This window comes from Psammomys obesus, unplaced genomic scaffold (genome assembly GCF_907164565.1).
Source record: "Psammomys obesus unplaced genomic scaffold, mPsaObe1.curated_primary_1811, whole genome shotgun sequence".
NCBI lineage: Eukaryota > Metazoa > Chordata > Mammalia > Rodentia > Muridae > Psammomys > Psammomys obesus.
Window position 1 is genome coordinate 2,166,478 of NW_026591643.1, and position 27,813 is coordinate 2,194,290.

Genomic DNA, 27,813 nt, shown 5'->3' on the forward strand with positions numbered 1-27,813 from the left:
AAAATGGCCCAAAATAATATGGCTCTGGACTTGTGTCCTTGCTGGTTATGTCAGCTTGACACAAGCTAGAGTTATCTGGGAAGGGGGAATCTTAACTGAGAAAATGCCGCCATCCAGATTGCCTGCAGGACATTTACTTTTTAATGACTGATATGGGATAGCCCAGCCCACTGTGAGTGGTGCCATCCCCGGGCAGGTAGCCTGAGTTAGTAAGCCAGAGGGAGCAAGTCAGTAAGCAGCACCCTTCCATGGCCTCTGCTGCAGTTCTAGCCTCCAGATTCCTACCCTGCCTTGAATTCCCTCAGTGATGCACTATCACCCCAAAGCGTAAGATGAAAAAAAACTCTTTCCTCCCCAAGGTGTCTTTTGTCATACTGTTTCATCACAGCAATAGAAACCCCAACTAGGACAGAAATTGGTACCAGGAGTGGGGTATTGCTATGACAGATCTTCCACGTTGTTAGATTGGATTGTTAAGGATTTGGGAACTTTGGCTGAAAAAGCTATGGAATGTTCAAATCTTCATGAGCTATTTTGTGGGAGCTTAGAAAATAGAGTGTTGAGATAAATGTGAAGTTTCAGGGAAACAAAGACTCTACCAGGTCTGTTTGTGTAATGTTTTATATTAATAATTTGTGTCTGGTCAGCTGGAGCTGGCAACTCATCTGTGATTAACAAGAGACAAGGACAGCTGAAGTGAAACCTCTGCTTTACTGTGCAATTGATGCTGGTTAGCTAGAGCTGAAAATTGTGGTGATTAAGATGAGACCAGCATCACTGAGGTAAAGTCTTCTCAGGGTCAGCACACAGAAGCTGTAATGCAGGGTGGCCGAGGCTGCATCTCATACCTGCAGCCAAGCTTGGTAATGTATAAGACTCAGTCACATGGCAGTGGTTTGAAAGCATGAGGAATTCATGAAGAGCAGCTGACACTTAGCACTGTGTGGCAAGGCTGAGTTCTTGAAGAAAGGCCACTGCTGAGGGTACAGCCTCACTGGCAGTGGATAGCCCAGCATATAAGAGACATGAACCAGCCAGGTGGTGGTAGCACATGCCTTTAGTCCCAGCACTTGAGAGGCAGAGGTAGGTGGGTTTCTGTGAGTTTGAGGACAGCCTGGTCTACAGAGTGAGTTCCAGGATAGCTAGGGCTACAGCATGAAGCTCTGTCTCCAAAAATCAAGAGAAGAAAAGAGAGGAAGAAACTAGGTCCTGTGTTCAAGGAGATAAAAGAGATTACAGAAAAGCTTAATGCTAAAGGGAGTGATGACCTCTGGGGGGTAGAAGCAGATGGATTTCAGAGTGCAAGGACAGCCTGGTCTACAGAGAAAGCTCCAGGACAGCCAAGACTAGGCAAGTGAAGGAAACCAATGGTGAAAATGCATTTGAACAAGCGGCCCAAGTTTCAGCCCGAGCAAGCAGCAGAGCTTGGTAGCTTTGTCCATGTGGTTCTGGCTTTAGAGTCAAGGATAGAAGAAAGGAGAAATGGCATCTCCCTCCCCAGCTAAGAAAAGCTGCTGATGTCAAGCATGTGGCAGGGATGTCCTTGGCCTAGAGAAGCCATTGTGTGAAGCTGTGAAGATGAAGCCTGGATTGCCTTGGTGACCCCAAAATGTTGGAGATTCCAGAGCTATGGGTTGCCTGATGAGGAAAGCTCCTAAGAGTGAGTAGAAACAGTCCAAGAGAGAGAAGTGTGTTGTGACCAACAAAGGTGAAAGGAGTTGAGGATCTGAAGAACGCTTTGACATCGACATGGAGACACAGTTTGGAGTTTGCCCAGCTGGTTTTTGGTCTTGCTTTGAGCCAATATCCTCACTGTGCTCCCTTCCTTCCCTTTTAGAGCGGAAATGTATATCCTGTGCCATTTTACATTGGAAGTATGTGATCTTTTTGGTTTTGATTTTAGAGTTAAAGAGATTGCCATGGATCTCAGAAAAGACTTTGAAATTTTAGACCTATAAACTGTTGAGACTGTTATAGATCATGGGGACTTTTGAACTTGGTCTGAATGCATTTCTGCATTATATGGCTGTAAGCCTATGAGGCCAGGAAGTGAGAATGTGGTGGTCTGAATAAGAATGGCCCTCATATATTTGAATGCTCGGTAACTAAGGAGTGGCACCATTGGGAGGTGTGTCCTTGTTGGGGTTGGTGTGGCTTTGTTGGAGGAAGGGTGTTACTGGGGTGGGCTTTGGGGTTTCAAATGCTCACACCAGGCCAGGTGTCTCTCTTCCTGCTGCCTGTGATATAGATATATAGAACTCTCAGCTACCTTGCTAGCACCGTGTCTGCCTGTGTAGTGCCATGCTCCCCATCATGATGATAATGGACTAAGCCTCTGAATGTTAGCAAGGCCCAACTAAATGCTTTCCTTTATAGGAGTTGCCATGGTTATGTCTCTTCACAGCAATAGAACACTGACTAAGACAGACTGTGACCCATGATATTTAAGCTAAACAAGCCTTTTGCTCCCAAAGTTGTTTTGATCAGTGTTTTTTAACAGCAATAGAAACCCTAAGAGAACATTTAACCTTTCAAAGTCTTACAGTCAGTGAAGTTTTAACCTTGCAGAAAGTTCAGTGTAAGGTAATTATCTTTGAGAAACTTTGTTCACAGAAGTTCATGGTCCTGTGCGATGAGAAGTATACATATACTGAAGCTGGTATGTCTAATGGGACAATAAAGATGTTCATGTCTTCTATTTGTTCTTCCTTTTCTAATTGCTCTGTCCACTATTGACAGTAGGATATTAAACTGTCTAAACATTGTTCTTAAATTTTCTACCTCTATCTTCACTTGTCAGTACTTGCTATATATATATAGCTTGTGCAGGCTTGCCTGTCCTGGGACTCCATTTGTAGACCAGACTGGCCTCAAACTAAAAGTGATCCACCTGCCTTTGCCTCCCAGAGTGCTGGGCTTAAAGGCATGCACCACCACCACACCTGGCCTTACTGATATTTTGACTGAATAAAAATAATTGTGGTATTGTCATAAATAGTAAATAAACTATGTTGAGGTGGAAGTTTCTGGTTTCTTTGAAGACTGAGTTTTGTCATGTGATTTGCTACAAGCAGTGCACATGATGTTTTGCCCAGGTTGGCTTAGGAGAGGGCACGTGATATTTTGCTGTGAGCTCTCATGTGCGAGGGGCATGACTTTGGCTGGCTGAGAACATCTGCGGGTGGACTAAGGAGAGGACATATATAGAGGACCAAAAGCAATGAGAGACATCGATGCGCTGATCTTTGTGCTTTGACACTCGGCTTCACAGGCAGAAACATTCCAGAGAGCTTCTCCAGGCCATCCAATTGAGTCCAGAGGCATTCGCTGACTTCCTGTTGCTGCTTCATGTTGGCCTCTGTGTTGTAGCCTGCTATTTGAGACAAAAAGATACAGCCATCTTTGTTTTCATCTTCCATTTTGTTTCTAAGGTAAAATAAAGTTAAAAGTGAAAAGTTTAAACTTTTCAATTCTGCCTCCTGGAAGTGGTTGTTACAGTTGACCTTATAATTTAAAAGTCATTAACTCATACTTGGTAACCTATACACTTGGTTACACTCTAGTTGCATTCTTATTCTCTACACACCCGGTTGCACTCAGTTACCCTTGGGCTGCACTCTGGAAGATCCTCACTTACCTCACCTAGAACCGATCAACTTAAAGGTTAGCTGATAATTCTTTGTCTAGTTAGCCAAAAACGTAATATTGCTTTGTACTGCCCTCATCATGTCTTTTTCTTTTGGTTACTTTTCTATAAAAACTCTGCTGTGAGACCTTGTGTAGATGTCACAGTTAGGCTTCCAAGTTTTTACTGTGTCCCTGATCGATCAGCTTGAAGAGGCATTCAAGGAAACCATCCACATCTGAGTCTGAGTGGTTTGTGCCGCCCTCTTCATAGCACAACATTTGGAATGGAGTGCTATAGCATCCTGACGGCTGAGTCTGCTAATCCCCTACAGGCGCGTAACCCTAATCGGCAGAAAGGAGAAAGTAGAAGAGGACCACAGCCCCTTTCCCTAATAGTCTCTACCCAAGGTTGCGGGGGAAGGGGGCGCTGGAAGGGAGGTAAAGATGTTTAAGAGCCCTAAGTAAAGTGCGTTTGGTGAAAAATCAAAGCCTACACTATGTCATCAACTAATTACTGGCAAAGTCACGAAGGCTATATAACAAGGAAGTATTTTAACGCTTTTGGTATTTGGCAAACATGCAGAAGAATGAAACTTGACTCTTACTTTTTACATTCAGCAATATCAAGTCGAAATGTATTTAACCACTGAAATGTAATATCTGAAGCTATACAACTTCTAGAAGAAAAAGCTGAGAAAAACTTCCCCAACATTGATGCTATTTTTTTTTAACATATAACAACAAATCCACAGAGAATTTTAAAAAATTGTACGTGATTACATCAAACTTAAAAAAATGTAAAAAGAAACACAAATTTGATGAAAATTTAACTTACAAAGATATTAAGTAATTCATACAACTTAACAGAAGCAAAACCAGTAACAGGACCCTTATATTTAAGGCTGGAAGACACACTTTAAAGTCCACCTTGGTCCTGGCTTCCCGGGGAAAAAAAAAAAAAAAAAAAAAAAACGGCCAGAGAAGAGACTTGGGTCTTTTGACTTACAGAGGAAAGGTACTCAGGGAGAATGAGTGTGCGCAAAGCAGGACAAGGCTGCTGTGTGGATTCCCTTTAAAGACTGGCTTCCGTTTCGTTGCATGAGCCCTGGAACATTCTGCATCACGAGTGGAAAGACCTGGCCCTCTCTACTCCATCTTCCGTCGGTACACGCGACCTTCTTCGGTGTAGCGGTTCGTGCCAGAGAAGGGTCGCTTTTCCAAAGATGGGGACGTCCCTCATTGATTGATAAAGTCAGGGTCGCTTAATTGCAGGCATGCCCAGAAACAGAAACAAAGCTCGACCTGTCACAAAACTGGGGCAGTAGTACTCGGCGGAGGTGGGTACGACGGACACACTGGAAAACCAGACAGCAAGCGGACCTCCGCCTTCCCGGAAACAGCAGCAGCTGGAAACCGCAAGGGCTCTGCGCGCTGCCAGCTGCGCCGGGCAGAGGCGAAGGCGCTGAACCCGGAACCCCGAGTGGGCGGGGCAGACGCGAGGACTCGTGCGGGCCCCGGAAGCGGGATGCTGAGTGGACCCCCCCGGGACTCCGTGGGCCTTTGGGCGCCAGGGTGGGCAGGGGCTCCCCGGAGGACTAACCGGAGGGACCGTCCGCGAGGAAAATCGTCCGGCAGCGACTGCAGGCGCTCGCCACCCTTACGCAGTTCCGGTGCGCGGGCGCTGGCGAGGCACGCTGGGAGGTTGCTCGCCGGTCAGTGGTACCCAGTTTCAGGCCGTCCGGCCCAGCGGCGGGCCACCATGCGGCTGGGCTCCGGGGCCTTCGCTGCCTGCTGCGTAGCCATTGAGGTGATCGGGGTCGCCATATTTATTCGGGGATTCTTCCCGGCTCCTGTTCGTTCCTCTGCCAGCTCAGAGCACGGTGCAGAGACCCCAGCGCCCGAACCCGTAGCAGGTATTAGACCCCCTCTCCCGGTGGTCCCCGCTTTCATTCTGTCCCGCCTCGGAAACAAATTGTATTCTTTTAGCGGTGTTTCTGTACCTTATCACTTTGAGGCGTTCGCAGCCTCCGGCCCTTTGTCGACCTTCCCCTGTGATAATCAGAGTAAATCGAGTAACTCAGGCTTCGCCTCTCATTTGCTGCTCCACAGTGATCGCTACTCCTTCTCCTAATAATTCTTTCAGTAACTCCCAATTTAGGTTCCCAGTTTTGACCCATAGGACATAACAGGTAATATTTCTTCGGACCATTTTTCTACAACTTTCCTCCAGTACACCTCCCCAGCTCTCGGTGGTTAAGGCCACTTTACATTAGTACCTTAACTATCCTCACTTACACAGAAATAAACACCTCGTAAAGACTCTGCTGCTGCTGTGAAACAGGTTCACATAATCACAACCGCTGGACATGTAAACAGTTTGTAAACCAGTTCACTACGTGCAAGCCTACGCTTTAGGCCACGCTTGGGGCTCAGGTCCCAGCTGTAGGTCTCTTACGAAGAGCTTCTCTGTCCTGGACTCTTAACCATGCTGCACGTTACTGGGATACCTACTCGTTAATATCACAGCCCCCTGGCCAGGAGATGCCCCCTTCTTGGTAGTCTGAGCTACCTACAAGCCTTGAAGGAACCTTCATAGGTGTCTTGTCTGGCCTCTTATTAAAGCAACCCAACACTGGCTATCAAAAATGGGCCTTCTTTCAAGTTGAAATAGATACGATACATGCTAGACGAATAAGCTAAAAGATACTGAAGGCTAAATAAAGTTTTAATTTAATTTCCCTTTTTCTAAACACTCTTAGGAGCCAGTTCCAACTGGACCAAACTGCCATCACCTCTCTTCAGTAAAGTTGTCATTGTGCTGATAGATGCCTTAAGAGACGATTTTGTGTTTGGGTCGAAAGGTGTAAAGTATATGCCCTACACGACTTACCTGGTAGAAAAAGGAGCATCGCATAGTTTTGTGGCTGAGGCAAAGCCACCCACAGTTACTATGCCTCGGATCAAGGTAAATTTAACCTGGTATTTAATCACTGGTGATTGGGCACTTTTGAAAGTTTAGAGAGATTACCTAACCTGCTTGGAGACCCTATTTCAATAGCATGGAAAACAGTGTTGTCAGTGTGGCTGGGCAGTGGGGTGCTGAAGGAACCCTGTAAGATGGAACCATCTTTGCACTCCTTGTGAAGTAGCCGGAGTTCACACTTCATGGGAAGGGAGAAGGATCAGCAGCCAGATTGTCCAAGAGATGGCCTTCCCTTTGGTAGCCTACTGCGTCTCTTAGTTATCAGGCTTGAGGGAGCCTTTAGGGATATTCACTCTAGTTCATACATTGTATATATAAGAAAACAAACTCAGACAAGTTAAATTACTTGTCAAAATTGTGTTATACAAAGTGGTCAACCAAGTATGAACTGGCTTCAACAATTGTTTGTTCTACTCATAATAAGGTGTTCAGTGTGGTGAAGGCAATTCTGAAGTTCATATTGCTTTACCTGACAATCAGGTTAAAAAAGACAAAGAGGAAAGGGAAGAAAAAGAGGAAGAAGAAAGCAGCACCATATCTGTAGACTGGCTTGAAGACTAGTACTGAGGAACTGCTAGGTGTTGATACTGTATAATTTCAGGCGAACAGTACTGCTTTCATGGGCTTTGAGACTCTGGATGTGCAAAACCATTGACAAATAAGCACTCAAATAAACATGGTGTTACCTTGTGATGAGTGCCTGATGGGAAAGAGCAGCAAGTAATTCTGAGTTTGGAGGGACAAAAATACAATTGAGATTACAGAGTCAGAAAAGCCTATCTGAAGAAATTATATTCAGAAAGATACTATGAGGGGCTGGAGACATAGCTCAGCAGTTAAGGGCACTGACTGCTCTCTCCAGAGGACCCAGGTTCAAATCCCAGAACCCACATGGCAGCTCGCAACTATCTGTAATTCCAAGATCTGACACTCTTGCATGGACATATATGCAGGCAAAACACCAATGCATGTAAAATAAATGTAAATAATTTAAAAAGTAAATGAATAAGTAAAAATTAAATTTAAACAAAGAACGATACTATTAGGATGAGTAGGAGAGTGTCGGCAGAAAGGAGAATGTGTGACTGTCCTACATTTAAGGAAGATGTATTTATGTGTGGGTGTTTTGCCTGTGTGTGAGTATGTGTACAACAGAAGCCAGAAGAGGGCACTGTGTCCTCTGAGACGAGTTCCCAGTGGTTGCGGGCTGTCTTGTGAGTGCTGAGAACTGAACCTGGGTTGTTGCAAGAGCGTCAAGTGCTCTCAACTGCTGCGCAATCTTTCAAGCCCCCAGGCTTTTTAATTGTTTTATTTTATTTTTAAAGCAGTCTTCCAGTGAGCTTCTCTGGCCCAGTGTAGGTTAGGGTCAACCAATGACTGGCAAAAGTTGTGCGTGAGCATGTCACACATGAAGACTCATGTGTGCTGGGACGCTTGCCTCCTCTTCAGCCAGAAGAACTAGTAAGTTTGGCTATCTATGAGTCTCTCTAGATTGCCAGATATACATGGGTACTTTAAAACTTCTCCATAGTTGTCTTCTTTCCCAGAGGCCCTTTTCAGATTTCAAGTTGGCTTTTTGCTTCTCACAGTCAACTATAATAGAGCCATTATCAGATCAGGTAGAGAATGAGGGAAATAGGAAAAACCACAGGTACAGTGATTCTTTGAGCATGACTATACAACTCATTGCATAATTTTAGTGACTATTAAAGTTCTAAAATAATTGCTTTTGATAGTTTTTGTTGGTGTTTCTATTGCTCTTGGGCGGTGGGGTGAACTAGCCAAGCTCCTCATCCTGCCATTCTGGAAGTCTGGTTGATTTATATTTACATATTTGGCTAGTGCTAAAACTCAGTATTAGAGCCCTGCCTAGCATATGTGCAGCCCTGAGTTCAAGCCTAGAATCTTAAAAATGAACTTTGCGTTTATTCGTCACTGAAAAATTCTTATCAGAACTCTGCAGGCATTAACAAAGATTCCTGTTCCTTTTCTCCACAAACCTATAGATGTTGATCTTCAGGTGGTGGAATAAGTCCACATCATGAAGATTCATTGCTGTTACTGTGGCCTCCTAGGCAGGGTCTGTGGTAAAAGTGAGGGAGAATATTGACTCTATAGCAGAAAGCTAGGAGAATGTTTCACACTTGCCATCTATTGTCCAGTGCCCATTGTGGATCTCATGTTTCACTAACATTCCTGGCCCAGGTCACTTTGAGAACTATGTATGAACAGGATTTCCTCTTACTTAAAACAAAGCCAAAACTGAGAGACAGATAATTAGATTTTCTGGATTGTTACAATTGTTTTGTTAGGGTTTGTGAGCTTGCTTGTCACAAGAGCAGTTAGGTCTTAAGTGAAGCCCTGACAGAGGATCTGAATATATAGGTTTATGTTTTCTGTGTGCATACACATATGCTAGTATTAACTTTGTCATTAATCCATAGCTTCGGTAGCTGGCACTATGTCTAACTGTTACTGTCTTCTCCTTCACTATTCTACCAATGTAAGGATTGCCCAAACTGTGTTCATTAAATAATCAGGTCTTCAATAATGAGTTTGATTTTTGTCCAAAATCTGTGCCCTATCTTCACCTCCATGCTCCCCTCTTTGTCCTAGCTTTGACTCAGTCTCTAGTACAGGGCCTGCTGTAGGTCTGTACCCACTCGTTTGACCCCACATGATCGTCTTGTCTCTGCTGCACTTTGGATCTGTGCTCTGAGTTGTGAATGTTTCTTCCCCCAGGCATTGATGACAGGAAGTGTCCCTGGCTTTGTTGACGTCATCAGGAACCTCAATTCTCCTGTGCTCCTAGAGGACAATGTGCTAAGACAGGCAAAAGCTGCTGGGAAAAGAATAATCTTTTATGGAGATGAAACATGGGTTAAATTATTCCCAAAGCATTTTGTGGAATATGATGGGACAACGTCATTCTTTGTGTCAGATTATACAGAGGTCAGTCTCTCTCTTTTCTCCATACCAGGTGTCATGTAGCCAAGGTAAGGGTGGAACTCCATATGTAGCAGAGGCCATTCTTGAACTCTTTACACTCACACCTCCACCTCCAGAGTGCTGGGATTACAGCCATGTGCTACCATGCCTCATTTCAGAGATCATTTTTTTTTCAAGACAGGGTTTCTCTGTGTAGCCTTGGCTGTCCTGGACTTGTTTTGTAGACCAGGCTGGCCTTGAACTCACAGAGATCCACCTGCCTCTGCCTCCCCAAGTGCTGGGATTACAGGTGTGTGCCACTGATCCTGGGCAGAGGTCAAATTCTTAAAAAGGGAAGAATTGTTCCATAGCTAGAGTCTGATACTACTATTTTTGCTTTAGAGGTGATGCTATTTCTTGTGTAGTATTTCTTAATTTATAGAGTGGTTTGACAAGATTATAAAAATCATTCATTCACACAATCAGTTGTAAGTGGTAGCATAATCCTGGTACAGGTATGAGCCAAGGTATGTAGGCCCAAAATGCAAATAGTTTTACAGACATTGAGGACACAGAAGATGAGGAGGCGTGCACAGCAGGGGAGCTATATCATTGAAGGAGTGAGCAAAAAGGAAAGCAGCAGAGCTAGAGTCCAGAGCCTACCTGCGATTCTCTAACTGTTGGAATCTACAGGGATTAGAACCCTCACTATGAAGGCTTGCAGTGAGTTCTGTAGAATCTTATCCTAAGAGGTATGTGCCTGTGCTGGAGTATAGGCTTCTGTAAGAGAAAGCTTGGGATTAGAACCAGGTATGTTAAGGTTGGGACTGAAGCAAAAGAGATAATACACACATGTTATCTGGATAGCACTAGAGGCCAGTCTTTGAGTGTATGTAGTCTCACTGATACCTTTTCTAGAGTGATACCCTTTCCACAATTTACCAGGGCAGGTACAGTGTAAATTTTCAATAGTGACAAAGTTTTCAAGATTATGTATGACATGAGGTAGAAACACTTTTCTTTGTGGTATGTGTTTTAGTGGGAGGAAGGTTGGTTCACTGAAGACTCAAGGCTAAGCAGGCTGCTGGCCCAGGCAGGCTCTGTTTACTTGCTCCCATCTCCATGATGTTTGCTTCGGAAATGGGAGAGATTATAAATGTTGTTCTATTCCTTCCAAGAATAACCTTTATGTAGGACTGTACTTATTCCTAAGTGTACTGTGCTGTCTTGGTTGGCTGCCCCTTCACCCTTTATTATCCCATGTCTTCTTGGGGCCTTTTTTAGCTTGCTTATTATTCAGCTTTAGTTCAGACCAACAGTGATCCCGTGGGGTGGGGATAAATGCCAGAATAGCCTTTGCTAATTTAAATTATCTGTATAATACGTTGGTTCACAAACTAGAGACACTAAAAAGAATAGGAATAAGAGCTTAGTCTACTACATTTTTTAATGTCTTTAGGGGTTTTGTTTGATTTTGGTTTTTGTTTTTTCGATTTCCATGAGTTACCTAAGATTAACTCCTGATGATCCAGGAAAAATTGGATGCACTGTTTATATGTACTTCTCCCCCTCCCCTTTGAAGGTGGATAATAATGTCACAAGACATTTGGATAAAGTGTTAAAAAGAGGAGACTGGGATGTGTTAATCCTTCACTATCTAGGACTGGATCATATTGGCCACATTTCAGGGCCCAACAGCCCCCTGATTGGTCATAAACTCAACGAAATGGACAGTGTCCTGATGAAGATTCACACTTCTCTGTTGTCGAAGGTAAGACTTACTGTGATGCATTGCATCGAATTTTGTATTGCCAATATTTCCTAAAGTGAATGAAAATGACTGAGAGGGCACTATGCCCCATTGTCTGCCAGCCAGTGATGCTTCTGCCATAGGGACCCTCTAGATTGCTGTTGTAAGGATTCTACTATTTGTAGAAAGAAAAGGAAAGAAACATGAGTAGTAAACTATACAAGTGTGTCAAAGGAAAACTCAGGCAGGAGGGACCAGTGTCCCTGTACTAATGAGAGGCTGTACTTTTAAATGGTGTGTTCAGGACAGTCCTAGAAGAATGTTCCATTTGAGCAGAGACTTGAAGGGAGAGAGGGACAGGTACATGCTATCTGTGTGGCTGTATGTCAGGTAGAGGAAGCCTGCACAGTAGCTCTGGAGCAGACAAAACGAAATGGCTGGAGCTCTGGGCAGAGAAGCCCCGTGACCTGCCTCGTACTTCCCTGGATGCTATGCGCTTTACCCTTAAACAGTCCTGTAAAAGAAACACATTAGTTTCTTTCTTGACAGGAGACTGAGGCAGAAGGAGTCATGTGCCCACAGTTTGGAAATGACAAATACCTTGGTGTCAGAGGTCATAAACACAACCCTTATGTACTCTGTGAGCTATGCACTGTTCTTGATTCACTTGTGGTATGATTTGGCTCTACCCTTTTATATGAGTAAGCTCATTGGAAGAGATTTACTGGTTTTTGTTTTTGTTTTTCCAAGACTTGGTTTCTCTGTGGAGCCTTGGCTGTCCTGGACTCACTTTGTAGACCAGGCTAGCCTCGAACTCACAGAGATCCACCTGCTTCTTTCTGCCTCCTGAGTGCTGGGATCACAGGTGTGCACCACCGCGCCTGGCTGAGCCTTAATGCTCTAAGGTGGACGAAAGTGAAGTTCTACAGTTGTTTCCTTGGCAAGACCATAATATGTTTTTGCAAGACAAGTACAGATGACAGGGTCTCCTTTGCCTTACAGGAGAGAGAGAGTCTTTTACCCAGTTTGCTGGTTCTCTGTGGTGACCATGGAATGTCTGAGACAGGGAGCCATGGGGCCTCCTCCACAGAGGAAGTAAGCACACCTCTGATCTTAATCAGCTCTGCATTTGAAAGGAAACCTGGTGAGAACTAAGAATGATTACCGTTTAAAACTATGGTCTGGCCTAAGTTATCCCAAACAATGTGAAATAAAGATTAAAGGGGTAATAGGCAATCAGGATTTACAGTTTAGAGTCTTTGCCCTGATTCTCAAAATATAAATACTCTTTTTGGTAAGAATTCTATTGTAGAAATATTACTATCTAGGTATGGAACTATTCAAATTTTGCCTTAGGCTGGCGAGATGGCTCAGTGGGTGGGGCACTTTTGGCCAAACATGACTAGTTGAGTTCCATTTCTGGAACCCCCAGTGGAGGGAGAAAGATCACTCACAGGTTGTCTTCTGCCCTGGCACGCATGTGTCCATTGTGTACACAGATATACACAGCCCTGGCTGACCTGGAACTCACTCACTCCACAGACCAGGCTGGCCTCAAACTCACAGATCTGCCTGCCTCTGCCTCTTGAGTGCTGGGATTAAAGGTGTGTGCCACCACTGCCCAGCTCTTAACTTATTGCCAGCAGCTAATATTTAAATATTTTAAAAATTGCTCACTGTTTAAAACTGCATGTACAGCCAAAGTCAGGTTCGGAGAAAGCACAGTGTACCAGGTGTGGCCCTATTTCTTAGTCAAACAGAATCCCCTCTATCCTGCGCCTGACTCACCTGGGTGGCTTAGTCCCTTCACAGCTGCAAGCCTTTCTTCCTCCGCTTTTTCTTCACTGTTGTTTTACACACACACACACACACATTGTTTTACACACACACACACACACAATTGTGCATGTCCTTAAGTATAGACAGACAGCTGGTCAGTCTGTTTAGTGTTACATGTATCTATGTAATTTGAAGGCTGACTACTTGCTACTGGATAGCCAATTAGGGGCTCCATCCCTGGAGAGGACTATTTTTCCATTGTGAACATTCCTTAGTTTCCAGTAGTTCTTTGTCTGCAGAGGCTGTGAAATCTACCCCTTCCTTGCTAGCATGTCTATTGATATTTTACTTCATGGGTGAAGTCTCCATGTCCTTTCAGGAGACACAATATTATAGCAGCTTTTCTGATCCTCTGGATTGTAAAGTCTTTGTGCCTCATCTATGGAAATGTTTCCTGAGCCTTAGGTTCAGGAATTATGTTGCAGGTGTATCAGTTGTGGCTGGACACCCCATGATCACTTGTTCTCTGCATTTTGACTAGTTACGGTTTTCTGAAATAGTCTCCATCTGTTACAGAGGGAAGTTTCTTTGAGGAGTGGTGAGAGTTACTCTGATCTGTGGGTATAAGGATAAATATTTAGATGCAATTAGGAATTATACTGATTTGGTAAAGTAGAGGTATTAAGTTCTCTAAAATCCACGGCCCCGCTAGTTCTGAGAATTTGTTGGCTTTGTACTACCAAGCTTGATTTCCATGCTGTTGATTGGGCCTTCAGTGTAATTCAAAAGTTGTTGGTTACCACCAGGATATGAAGCTGCTATTGTGTCCTTCGAGTTCTCCTGCTGTGCGGTTTGCCACAGTAGTTCATAGGAGTGCAGCTGGGCAAGACCACTGGTTGCCTCCTTTCTGGTACCCTGTGTGCGCCTGCCTTTTTTGCTGTCCCCAAGCCCGGAAGCCCCACTCCTGCACCTGATTGTTTCTTTGTTTCTGAGGCAAAACAGATGAGCGATGGTCTGTTTCTACCTGGGAGAGGGCAGGCTCTCACTTCATTGTACATGGGCTGAGTGATGGGGCTACATTCCTGGCTGACCCCTGTGGAGTTGCTGTCTCTTGGAGCTTGGGGGTGGGTTGGAGAAAGGGGGTTATCATTCATGTGCCACAGACTCTTAAAGTTCTTACAAAAGTTCAGTAGGTTTTCATGCTGAATGTTTCTTCATTTGATAAATAAACTTAGATAATTCTAGACTGTAAATGGTGGCTGTTGTTTTTTATGAAGTTTGGATTATCTGCCATGTGATTTCATAGACTGCCTCTCAGCCTGCTGCTGCCTGTCCTGAGTCTGCCGGCCCCAGTGGGAAGCATAGGTATGGTCACTCCAGGGGAAAGGGAAGAATAATGTCCTCCTCCTGGACCTTCGTAAGGGCAGAGCAGGTATGTTGGTCAGCTGACTCACCAACTAGGAAGGACTTGGCCTGTTTCATAAACTTGCTGTTTTATCTTTCAGACCTAAAATGGTGCCTGACACTTTTTTCATTAGTATTTGTTTATTAAAAGTTTAAAAGATGGGTGAAGTAGGGGTATTGTGGGCCTGATGGAAATGTATAAAAGTCGTGGAAAAACTGAGAATAGTTCTGAAATGCCTGTAGATAAAGACCTTTGTCTCTTATGTTCACATTACAAAATTATAGTTATTAAAACAGTTTGTGCTGGCAAAACTTGTCAGGCCCATCAATGAATAAAATAAAGAAGTTAAAAATAGATTCCAGCATAAAAGATTTGTTAGTAATAGTGGCGTCTCACCTTAATGAAACAAAGACAGGGCACTCAGTGCATGATGTTACTGTTGTTAGTAGCCCAGGTAGCCTTCTGGTAAGCAATGATGCTGGTTACCCATCTCACTTTCTAAACTAATAGAGATCCCAGACCCAAACATTCTAACCTCTTCAACACCCCCCCCCCCCCCCACCAGGCTTTGTCTGTGTAACAAAGCCTGGCTGTCCTGGACTTACTTTGTAGACTAGGCTGTTCTCGAACTCACAGAGGTTCACCTGCCTCCTGAGTGCTGAGATTAAAGATGTGTGCCACCATGCCCAGCTCAAGGATTCTTTACTGTGAGAAATTTCGGACCTACCGAATATAGACAGTGTAAGTTCCCCCCAATTTCAGTGGTTACTCTCCAGCTCTAGCTTGTCTTAGTCCATCTGTACACACTCATGTTTCTTGTTATCTGGGTACCTCAGAACCCTGAGTAAGCATTTGCTCCACATGATCCTGGTTCTGTTACTACATTTCAGAAATGTCAGTTCCTTAATATAAAAAAAAAATGTTCAGATTTCCAATGTCTATCTTTTTATTTGTCTTAATTTGTTAGGTATAAATAAGATCCAAACATTGTGATGTACTAGTGTGTTTCTTAGGCCTCTGTTAACTTGTAGGTTCCCAACTCTTTTAATTTACTAATTGATTTACTGAAAACAAATTAAATTGCCTATGCAGTCCTCTGTGATCTGGATCCTGCCCCAAGTCTCCTCTGTAATGTACCTGACATGTATCCTCTCTGTTCCTGCCTCAGCCTGCTGGTATTGCCAGGTGGTCTGTATTATATGGTGAGGCTTTTCTGTTATCCTGTGAATCTCCTCTTACCCAAATATTCAAGCAGACTCAAAGCACGAAGTTCAGCCTGGTCTAGTTTGGGTTGCTCTGGTTTAGTTTGGTCTGTGTGTGGCTGTTGCTAGCAGGAAGACATTGTTCAGCTGTACTGGTTATTTTTGCATTGCCGTGCTCAAACACATTATAGCTTCAGAGCATCCAGCCCATTGTTGCTTGGTTCTAAGCACTTGTGGAAGACATTGTGGTAGCAGGGATATATGGTGGAAGATAGCTTTTGATGTCACAGCAGACAGGAAGCAGAGTCTAATAGAACCCAGCCCGGGATAGCATACACCCAAGGACCCCATGACCTACTTCGTTCACCTAGGCCCCACATCCTAAAGTTCCCACAATTTCTCCAAATAGTGCTGCCTGCTGAGTACCAAGGGTGCAAATTCATGAGCCTTTCAGCAGGACTTTTTTTTTTTTTAATCCAAACCATAACACTGGACTTCATTGTGATGTTAGTCGTCACCAGCTAGGAGTTTGCAAAGAGTTGTGTTTATTTCCATAATTTTTAAACATTACTTAGCTATTACTTTAGTCTACTTGTGCTATTATAACAAAATCCTGGAGACTTGATAATTTATAAAGAAAAGGAATTGATCTCCTGCTATCTGCCGCCTGGGAAGTCTAAGTATCAGGATCTGGTGAGGGTTGTCCCTTCTTCCAAGGTAATGCCCTAATTACTGTACCCTGGAAGGAAGGAACATTGTATCCTCATGTGACAGAGGATGAAAGGGCAGGAGGATGAGACTCCTTCCAACAGGCCATTCTCTAGTGGTTCTAGGGCTCATGAGCTGATACCTGACAAAAGGCACCAACTCCCAACATCAGTACATTGGATATTAACTTTAAAAGTAGATCAACAGGAATAATTTTATAAAGAAAATGCCCCTGTATACTTTGGATTTCCCAGTGATACTATTTGTATAAGAGAGACAAAATTATTCTTCTCATGTAACACTGGTTTCAAATGAAATTAGTGACTTCAGTATTATCCTTCAACTATGGCCAATTAAACTTTTTCACTTTTTAGTAAAATTGTGAATTCATACTTTTAAGCCTATTGAATAGTTTCTATTCTTTATAGCTACTAATCTTTTTTTTTTTTTCATATGTTTGGCTAATGGGAGCATCTTCATATTAATTCTCAAGCCCTTTAGGCAAGACCCCAATGGTCTCCGATTCCTCTCTTGCCCTCTGAGCAGTGTTTCCAGCTGCCATGTCTGTGTCTTTCTCAGGGCTCAGTCGGCTTCTCCAGGTGCCCTGATCCTTCAGGTAGAATGTCCCATCTCAGAGCAAGAAGTGTGGACTTATGCTGGGTTCCAATTAGGTTTCTGGACAGAACAAGGAAATCTTTTAAAATAAGGTAATCTTGAGTTTGCATTGCTACTTCCAGCTCTCATTCAGAACTATGGAAACACTTCCTTAAATCTGGCATCTGCCTTCTTCCGTCTGAGCTTAAAATCCTGGTTAGAGTTAGCATTTGGTAGAGGCAGAGCATCACATGGAATACACATATGTTATCCCACAGTGGACACACTCAGTCTTAGAAGAGTATCTGACGGCATCAAAGTACATTTGTGCTGTTTGCTTTGTGTTATGTTTGCTTTTCAGCTCAAAACAATGTAAGAAAATAGTAGCCTTAAGTACTGGAAGATAATAAGCAACAATGTTGAAGTAGCGAGTTTGTCCAGAAAGTAAATATGACCAAATGAAATGTCTGTACAACCAAAAATTACTGCAATTAAAGTAATGCAATTAATGCAATTAAAGATACACGCTCACACTTGTGTATCTAAGAAGCTTTGAGCAGAGCCATCTGGAAGGACTTCCTGGAGACCCAGTAAGCTCCGTAAACCTGTTCTGATGCTTCTGGGGTGGAGTGGGGTGGGGTGGGGTCATATTCTTTACAGAGGAGAAAGCTCTGCCAGGTTACTTTTCATCCTAGGTTGTTTTGTATACCAGGGCCCTGAACCCAGCACCTGAACGCCACAGCCTTTCTTCTTCTAAGGAGCTGGTAGGGCAGACAGCTACTGCAAGCTTGGAGACATTATCTGGATAAGCAGAATCTTAGGTGTCCTGGTCACTGGTCATGCCTGCCCAGCTGAACCCAGCCTTGTCCTTAGAGAATATCCTGCTAATCCTAACTCTTGTTGACTTGGCAGCTCCCAAGTGACCATCTCTTGGCCTCTCTGTGGCTATTTGTCACTTCCACGCCCAATGCTACAATCACAATAGCTGTATTTTTTGAATTAGACTCTCTGTCCAGTATATTATAAGCCACTTAAGGGAAGGTGGCACTTGGTAAGTTTATTGACATAAAAATCAAGGAGGTGGTTTCTGTGTGAATCTACTTTGAGTGGCTTGAAGACATGGTTATTTGACTTATATTAGTTGTAGTTGATCAAAATCAAGAATAACTTCTGTGTTCTTCCTTGTAAAAATCTATTGCTTAAAATGTTTTTTGTTTTTGTCTCTGGTTTTTGGTTTTTTCTCTAGGGGATATTCGACATCCAAAGCACGTGCAGCAGACTGACTTGGCTGCGACACTCGCAATAGGACTTGGTTTGCCGATTCCTAAAGACAGTGTAGGCAGCCTCTTACTCCCAGTTATAGAAGGAAAACCGATGAGAGAACAACTGAGGTTTTTGCATTTAAACACATTACAGCTTAGCAAACTATTGCAAGAGAATGTACCAGCATATGAAAAAGGTAAGGGATTGCTATTTCCAGCTTCTCTAAGGTCTTTGTGGGTTTTCCAGTCAGTAATTTGTAATGGAACACTTTGTAGTTGTTACTCTAATTATGAATGTTATGTTCCAGTTTTCTTAGACCCTTAATTGTCATTATTAACAACACCCATGAATATAATTAAGCTATTTGAAATCTTCCATACATTTATTCATTCAACAAATATTTACCAAGTTTTTGTTTATGAACAAGGGACACTGGCCAGTTGTGGTGGTGCACGCCTTTAATCCCAGCACTCCAGAGGCAAGCAGATCTCTATGGATTCAGGGCCAGCCTGCTCTACAGATCTGGTCTACCAAGTTCGAGGACAACCAGGACTGTTAGAGAAGCCTCATCTTAAAACCCAAACACACACACACACACAAACCAAACAACCAAAAAAACCCTGGAGATAAAGCATTGGCTGGTACCAGATCTGTATCCTCACAGAATCTTTCAGGGTAAAGAGAATAAAAGTATTGTGGTAGATGGCTGATGGTAACCAGAACCCTAAGAAAAGATTGACACAGAAGCATAGATGGGTTGTTATCCTAAGATAAGCCTAGCCTTAGAGTTAGGAGCGAGCTTTGAGGGTTGGAGGGTATAGGAGATGAGTTTAGACATGCCATCAGAGGTGAGGGCAAGAGAGGAGCAGAAAGGTGGCCTGTGGGTAAGCAGATGATTTTGTCTTATCTGAAGATAGTGGGGCTCTTTCTAAGCCAGAAGGAATGATAGGAGGCGTCTCGGTGAGACCTGCATGCGCCACTTGAGTCACATTGCAGCTGATTTGCTGTGCTGTGTCCAGTCTGTCACAGACTGACACATCTGTCACTGGCACGCCCTCACAGGTCTAGAGGAGGCACTTTGTGTTTGGGGCAATATTTGGCTTGACACTGGCAAGTTTTCTTTAAGTTGTGATTTGTAGGTAATAGAGCGAGCACCATGAGTGTTAGCTGTGAAGACTAGACCCTGCCTTCCAGCTGGAAAACCACTGGGAGCCATATGCAATGGGGGCAGGACACTTCCTGAGCAGGAGCTCCTTCTAGGAGCTCAGGTGAGGGTTTTGTTAGAGCTGAGGCCTGGCTTCAGCACACACTTCAGGTTAGTCTAGATTATATGTAGTAGTTATTCTTGCTTTTTTTTTTTTCTTTTCTAAAATAACTTATAGGCCTATAAAGATTTTTGAGGGGTGGGGAGGTGTTAGTTGATTTAGTTTGGATTTTTTGTTGTTTTAAGTGTGGTGGTGTTTATTTTAGTGTGTATGTGTGGTGGGGGTTTTCAGTGGTTTCTTTGTTCATTTAGTTGGTTTATTTTTATTTTCTTGGTATGGTGGTATTGGTTTTGTAGTGCTGGGAATTGAACCTTATGCCTTGCACATGCTAGGCAAGTACTTTATCACTAAACTATATCTCCAGGCCTCTTTTAATTTTATTTTGAAACAGTCTCATTGTTATAGACTGGTTCTTAAATTCTGTAGCCCAGGTTGGCCTTAAATTTGTGATCCTCCTGACTCAGCCTCTTGAATAGCCACTAGGCAGCCATTGGGTGGAAGTTTTTGTATATGTTGTTGCTATCAAAATTCTAGTCTAGCAAAATTGCCAACAAAAAACAGCTGCTAAGGATTATTTGCTGTTTCAGAAATGTTAAGGTAGAAAAAAATTAGGAACAATGTTAAATGGAAAGGAAAGAAGCCGACAGGCATTAGAAGACATTCTTGGCGCCCTTCACTTCTAGGAGGCCTGCTGTGCCTGCACCATCAGCACAACAAGGCCAACACGATCCTCCCACATCTAGTCAAATCTGATGCTTCTTGCCCTCTGTCTTTTAGTTCTGAAGAGAACTGCTTTTTGCTTTTTTTTTTTTTTTTTTTTTTTTTGGCGTCAGGAACTTTGAACAAGATGTTCACAGTGACTGAATGTTCTTCCCCAGTTTCTCATCTGGTTGATTCCTTATCAGATTGTCTCTGCCCTGCTATATTCCCTGTTATATTCTAATCTAAAATCAGTTATTCCGTACTACCAGAACTCGCTCCTTCTGTCATCTGCTTTTCCTTGAGAGCATCCCTTGTGATTAGGTTTTTCTTTTTATGTGTGTATGTGCTTCGCCTGCGTCTATATTCATGCACCATGTGCATGCAGTGCAGAGGCCAAAAGAAAAAGGATGGTGAATGCCCCGGCACTGGAGTTCTGTATGGCTGTGAGCCATGCTGTGGGGCCTGGGAGTCAAAGCTGGACCCTCTGAAAGCAGCAGAGCTCTCCACCACTGAGCCGTCTCTCCAGCCTCCGTCCTTCAGTTTGCCACCACATGTGGCCATGCCTCAACATAGTATTTGTTGGCATTTGTTTGTATCTGTGAACATTTCTGAATCCAAGTATAAGCAGGTAGAAATGTACCTGTTTATTCACCATTGTGTTTCTCTCTCCTTCCTTCTCTCCTTCCTTCCTTCTTTCAATTTAAAGTCTATTGTGTTTACTATTCAGTATTCAGTGTCTAGGACACAGTCAGTGCTTAGGAAGTGTTCATCTGGCTGCGTACACAGGAGCCCCAGGTCTCTATGACTCATTTATAGAGGCTGTAAGATGTAATACAAATACCGTGTGTCTCTGTGGTTCGGTTGTAGGGATGTATAAAGCTGTTGAGTATACACACAGACCAGATCTTTGTACATAAGTGGGTGCATATGGTGGCTGTGGGTTGTGACGCAGGTGCCCTGCATCTCTGTGACTCTCTTATGGAGGCTATAGGAAGCCACTAGGCAGTAGGTCGCTTGCAGAGGGTGTGAGGCGTAGGTGTAGGTGACTCCCTGAAAGAGAGCCTAAGGGTTCTGAATAAAGATCACTGTGGAGGCAGGTATAGCCATAGAGAGCCCTACTTTGGTGTGGCAGTAAGGGCACCAGCCGTGGACTTACTGTCAGAGTTTAGAATAGTGCTTTCTGTCGCCCACTCTTTGATCTGAGCAAATGCCGTAATTCTATTGTATTCCTCTTCTAGAGGGCAGGCATAACTGTCTCATCCCTCCCTCGTGGGTCACTGCAGAAGTGACTGAGCTGCTTAGGATGAGGTTGGCTATTTTTTCTTGGTGCAAGCTATGATGACCAGCAGTAAGAAGAGATACAGCCGGAAATGCTGAGATTCAGATCAAGATTGTGCCACTGAACCCTTGTCTTCAGCAGTAGCATGCCTGCAGAGGCTGCTGTGACGACAAAGCATGAGTTGTATTCACAGAGTGTTGTGCTGTTGGGTGGTTAGGAATCTGTGGTGCGCGTGGAGTGTGAGGTGCATTGTTTAAAAAACAGAGCATCTTAGGAAGAAAAGTCTTATTTTTAGACCCATTTAGTCAGAAGCAGACACAACATAGGAAAAAATAACAGACCTCTGGAAAGCGGATGCCAGCTCCTTGCCTTCAGCAGTGCACCAGGTAGAGCCAAAGGAAAAGGGCAGCCATGAAGCTGGACCAAACCCAGAAGTCAGGCATTCCACTCCATTCCAATGGCATCACTGGCCATTGTAAACAATGCTCTGCCTTTGCAAGGAAGGACTGTAAAGAAGGGTGGTTAAGAGAGGAGGCTAGTGTGAGGGCACAAGAGCGAGCTTGTGCGGTGGATGGGCAGGGTAACTCACATGCTGTGGAGAAGCCAGGGCCTGTAGATGCAGTGCATTGCAGGATTGATTTTATATTTCACAAGGAGAAAGAGTGGAAAGAGACAAAAAGAAGAGAAAGATAAGATCACATGAGAGAGGTAGAAAAATGTAAAAGTACCTTTTATTCTCCAGATGTAAGTGTTGTCTTGGAGGCTTACTGCCTCTGTCTGCTAACCTAGGCATAGTGCTGAAAGCTTCTGCCTCCACACAATCTAATCTAGGCCCAGAATGTTTTCAGCCTCTGAGTCTTACTGCTGAATAAGCTCACCCTTTCTAGTTCTTTCTGAACTCTGCCTGGCTGGCTCAACTCAAAACTCTAAGCTGTTCTGGCTCAAAGCTCCTCTCCCAGCTGACTGATTCAATCTGTCTTCTCACAGCTTCTCACTGAATTGCTCTGCTTGGCCTCACACTAACTCTAGCAATCTATTCTAATCTTCTGGCTTCTTATTCTATGGCTTGCTCTGTCTTCCCCTGTGTCTAGCTTGTTCTCTCTTCAATCTATCTCTGTAAAACCCCAGTAAAACTGCTTCTAAATTCCATGAACTGAACTGCCACAAGCTCAGCTCCACTGTACTGCCTCTAAACTCACTGACTCAACTGAACTGACTAAACAGAACTCAGAGATCTGCCTGTCTCTCTCTTCTGAGTGCTGGATTAAAGATGTGTACCACCGTGCCTGGACCTAAGTTTCTTTACCTGAAACTTGCTCTATACCAGGCTGACCTTGAACTCAGAGATCTGCTTGCCTCTGTCTTCTGGGATTAAAGGCATGTCTGTATTCCAGCCAGAATAGTTGTGTTGCTGGATTAAAATTTCTCTACAGAAAAACTGTCTGAGCAGCAGTGGGTGTTTATTTCCGCCTGTGCTGTGTGTACTGAGTACCGGGTTCTAGGTGTGTTGACAGTAGGTGGGTATATATCATCAGCTGTCACAGCATTACTGAGTCGTTGCTGACTCTTCCTGCCTAGGAACGATTACCTTCATTAGGTATCAGTTCCTAAAAATGTGCCAGGAATAAGTGAATGTGCTAAAGTTATAAATATGTATAATCTTTTTGTCTGATAGATCCTGGATTTGAGCAATTTAAAATGGCAGAAAGGTTGCATGGGAACTGGGTCAAACTGCATTTGGAAGAGAACCATTCAGACATTCTGCTTGGCCTGGGAACCAAAGTGCTCAGGCAGTACCTGGGCGCCCTGAAGACCCTGAGTCTGTCTCTGAGCACACAAGTGGCCCACTACGACATGTACTCCATGGTGGTAGGGACTGTCGTGGTTCTGGAGGTACAAATGCTTAAATTGGTTTTGCAACTCAGCCAAAACATGATGCTTTTAAGTTTATGTATCATTGCTGCTGGGCCTGGTGGTATATGTAATTCCCAAAATCAGGCTACTAAGACAGGAGGATGGCTAATTCATGCCAGCCTGGGCTACATCGAGACTCTGTCTAAGAAGAAGAACATTGGTATAAAACAGAAAATAGGCATGTTCTTTAGTTCTTCCATTGTACATCCAGATTTAAGAGGGTACGAGGAGTATTTGCATGTGTCAGATGGCTTCATTCAGCCTTGCTATGAAAGATAAAAATATAAGTCAAGCTATACAGTTTTGGCAAGCAACAAAAGGTCTTTTTGTTGAGTTGTTTGTGTATGAGCAATAGGTTAAGACAAGTTGGTCTCATTTTGAGTGGACTTCCCTATGCCGGGCCTTTCAGACACCCTGGGTCCTCTCTTTCAGGTTCTCACCCTCTTCCTCCTGAGCACACCACATGTGCTGTGCAGAAAAGCTGAGCTGGATGTTCCTCTGTTGTCTCCTGTGTTTTCTCTGCTCTTTTATTTGATATTCTTGGTTCTTTCGGCCATTCATGTGCTGGTGTGCACCTCGTCTGAGAGCTCGTGCTACCTCTGCGGCCTCCCCTGGCTGGCAGCAGCGAGCGTGATGCTCCTCATTTCTGCGCTGCTCTGTGCAATTTTGTCTGCTCTTATCAGGATGGTCATTGACAGCACACTGCTGACGAAGGTATGGCTGCTTCCTTGGTATATAATGTAGTCCTTGTGGGTGGGCTTTAGTTTTATTTTGCCAGCCAATCTTTTATTAATAAGAAATTGGTTGAAATCTTGTGTGTACCAGCGTTGTAGTGCTGAAGGCGCCCTGGAAAGACCACACACCAAGTAGACTGCAGGAGAAAGCCCTAAGCAGGCCCTTCCCGGGCTTCTGGGCATCTTTGTCTGTGATGTTCTGGTGTGCAGTCAGGTCACAGTGTTTAACTTCAGCTGAAAAGAGCTGGATGGGGCAGAGGTGAGAATAGGGCTCTGGATGTAGAAGACAGGGAACGTGCAGACTGAGTCGTAGAAAGAGTCTCTGCGCTGCAGCTGATGGACCCTGAACTCAGGAGCTCGCCAAGGAAGCTTGAGCCCTGTTGGTCTGTTCTGCCTCATAAAGCTTTCTCCTCAAGGCTTACATTTTTCTGTGAAATTGTTAGTCTCTGGCAGCCTTTGTTCATTAGGTAGGTGATGGCAGTGGCACAGTGTGATGGGACAGTGTAAAAGAGATGTTTGGTTGCAGTGGAGTCCACAGTATCCAGAGCCTGGGGTTTAGAAACCCCGTGTGGTCACTCCAGCTGCCCCCAGTATACTCTGTCCTCCTGTCCCCTTTCCTCTCACAGGCCTTTAGAGATCCCCTGTCATGTGTCTCTGTCTATGTTTGTCTCCTTAGGGTCTTTCTGGGTTCATGGTCTTTCTCTAGGTGTCTTGTTATACATAGTTAACAGTTACCAGAACAGTAAGTGACAAAAACTTTTTTATATTGAGCTGATGTGTATGTGTGTGCATGCATGTGTGTGTGTGTGTGAGATGGTGGTGGTACACATGTGGCGGTCAAAGGACAACTTGTGAGAGTCAGTTCTCTCCTTCCACCTTGTGGTCCTGAGAATAGGACTCAGGCCATCAAGTTTGGTAGCAAGTGCCTATGCCTGCCAAGCCATCTCATTAGCGCTTGGGCTGTTTCTAAGTTTGTGTTGGTCAGTCTTTCATCACCATGACAAAATGCCTGGTATCAGCAATGTAAGGAAGAAAGATTTACCTTAGCTTCAAAATGACAGTTTCAAAAATGTCAGTCCATGTCTGGGGCTCCATGATTGCCTGTGTGGAGGCGTAGCTGAAAAGAGCGGCATCTTCATGGCAGCTAAGGAGCAGTGAGAGGAAAGGAAGGAGATGGAAGAGTTGTTCCTGCTTATTCTAATCACCGTTCAGTGGGGGGGGGGGGGGGGAAGCTCATTACATAAGAATTTCCCTCTTTGGTGAGGGAAGTATTTCATATCTAAACATAACATAACTTAAGAGATGTTCTGTTGCCATCTTTTTGTAGTGGAAACTATGTAGTCCTAGGGAAATTGCTATCATACATGGAACATGATGGCTGGGCAATTCTTGGGTTCCATCACTGCATTGAGGATCTGCTTTCAGTCTCTGACACTGAGCTTGGGGCTTAACAGTCCTGGGTGAGGACAGCTAACTGACATGCTAAGCCCATGTCCTGGTTAGCGTAAGAACATCTTGACTTCCTTTAGGCTGTGCTGCAAGAAGAGAGGCCATGCCTCCAGTACATTGGGTTTCCTCCCCAGTGGGCAGTTTGAGTTAGGTGGGAAGACAGCAAGTGTCTATTGTGAGGCCTTTTCACTCTGAGCAAGGGATGTTAGTACATGCAGGTGAAATACATACATGTTCAGGTTATCCCTAACATACTGCATTTCCTTCTAACAGAATGCAGCTCTTCCCAGCTCAGGGTGGTCAGAGGTGAACCTTCTCCTCCTTCTGGGCACAGTGGGCCATGTTCTGAGCCTGGGAGCCAGCAGCTTTGTGGAGGAAGAGCACCAAACGTGGTATTTCCTTGTTAATACTCTGTGCCTGGCTCTGATCCAGGAAAGCTGTAGGAGTTGCCTTCTGGGAGATGAATATGAACCTCACCGTCACTTCCAGGTGGAACAAGGATGTGTGGACATCCTTGCCTGCTCTCTGCAGGACAGCACAAGCTGCAGCACCCCTAACCCTGACAGAGCAGGTAAACGGGTCTCCCTTTCTGAAGCACAAGGAAGCTGCAGATGGTGGACAGTGCTGGCAAGTCCGTGGCTGGTGCTGATCTGCTGCCGGCTACTGCGGTCCTTGAACCAGACAGGGGTGCAGGGAGCCCATCGGCCTGATATTAGCCACTGGCTTACCAGGTGAGCACGACCCCTGGGGTGAAGCCCTTTGCACCCGAATAGTAGTACAGTCTTCTTTTACATCCTGTCCTTTTAAAGATATCTATTAAGACTAAGCTAATACTTGAGATCTAAGGGAAGAGAAAATGTACCCCATAAAGGGGAGTAGAGACTAGCTTAGTAGATTCAGTTTATGAATGCTGAATCAGAGTAACTGTTAATGATTGAGAACCTGTGAGTTTTAAAGTGATCATTTTGCTAGATGCAGTTCTGGGAGCCACTCCAAGGTGGTTCATTCTGCACTACTGCTCATGGACAGGAAGACAAAGGCAATAGGCAGAAGGTTCTGGTCTCTGCGGCACCTTTGCCTCCGTGTCCACCCATAGAGGGCAGAGTATGTAGCAGATCTCGACATCTCCTGAGGTTGCAAAGCCAAGAAGAGACGTAGATGGTAGTAGATGGGACTTGGAAGAAGGGACTTGAATTAAGTGGAAGAAACTGAGTCTGTCAAAGTCAAGACCAGGCTTTTAATTTTTAATTATCTGACAACAAAGACTCAAGCTAAAATAAAAGAACAGCAAAATAAGAATGTCCGGAGGAACAGACGGTTGCAGAACTGTAACGCAGAGGGTCAGAAGTACTCCCGCTAGTGCTTGGGAAATGTATAGTGGAGAAACAAAACTGTACAATACTGTCCAGACCTTCCAAGTGCACAGCCAACCTGGATGTGGGCCTCAAAAAGGTTCTAGTTAATACAGTCAAAGATTGTATTAACTAGGTTATCAGACGTTCATGATCCCACAACTACAGCAGGCATCTTTGAGGTATCCGCCGTGTGCCTGTACAACAGCCCTGGAGAAACATCACTGTGTGGTCCTCGCTTTGGAGTTCAGGAAACAAAGAAGGAACAGGGCTTGGTGATAGGTCATATCGCCTTAGCCCTGGCATATGAAGTGGTTGATATGTTAGGGAGGTCCAGGTCCTAGAAGAATAGAATGGCACTTGTTATTCTCTGAAAAACTGAAGCATTTGGTATGTGTGTGTCCTGCACGCCTTCTCAAGTATACTGCCTCCTGCACCTACATGTTTGCTTCTTGAATCACTGGGCTGTTCCTGTCAGTTGTAAAGAGCCACTTTAAAGTCCGATTAGCCACCCACGCCAAAGCTGTTTTAGTTAAATACCACTGTTCTATGGTGGTATTCAGCAGTCCAGAGGATGCCTAGGATGTACAATGTAAAGCCTAGTAGAGACCTCCAGTGTGAGGCCTGTGGCTGTAAGTCATCTCTTCCCACCCTGACAGTCATGTATGTCTTTGTTCTCTCCCCCCAACCCCTGTGTATGGGGTGTGTGTGTGTGTGTGTGAGTGTATGTGTGTGAGTGTGAGTGTGTGTGTGTGTGAGTGTGAGTGTATGTGTGTGAGTGTGAGTATGTGTGCGTGTGTGAGTGTATGTGTGTGTGTGTGAGTATGTGTGTGTGTGTGTGAGTGTATGTGTGTGAGTGTGAGTATGTGTGCGTGTGTG

At 44.2% G+C, this 27,813-nt stretch overlaps 1 protein-coding gene across 3 annotated transcripts in view; it reads left to right on the forward strand.

The window, feature by feature from the left end:
• The first annotated feature begins 5,077 nt into the window (after positions 1-5,077).
• Pigg (phosphatidylinositol glycan anchor biosynthesis class G) overlaps positions 5,078-27,813 on the forward strand; it is a 32,286-nt gene continuing 9,550 nt past the window's right edge. For 2 of the 3 annotated variants that reach the window (XM_055611555.1, XM_055611556.1), the window contains exons 1-9: positions 5,078-5,540; positions 6,387-6,592; positions 9,353-9,562; positions 11,121-11,309; positions 12,291-12,432; positions 18,223-18,435; positions 23,161-23,378; positions 23,832-24,113; positions 25,856-26,313. In XM_055611555.1, coding sequence (XP_055467530.1) covers positions 5,153-5,540; positions 6,387-6,592; positions 9,353-9,562; positions 11,121-11,309; positions 12,291-12,432; positions 18,223-18,435; positions 23,161-23,378; positions 23,832-24,113; positions 25,856-26,313 — 2,306 coding nt within the window. In that variant the 5' untranslated portion in view covers positions 5,078-5,152. Of the gene's footprint in view, positions 5,541-6,386; positions 6,593-9,352; positions 9,563-11,120; positions 11,310-12,290; positions 12,433-17,503; positions 17,567-18,222; positions 18,436-23,160; positions 23,379-23,831; positions 24,114-25,855; positions 26,314-27,813 lie in introns of those variants that run through there. The other variant, XM_055611557.1, reaches the window with a different exon arrangement.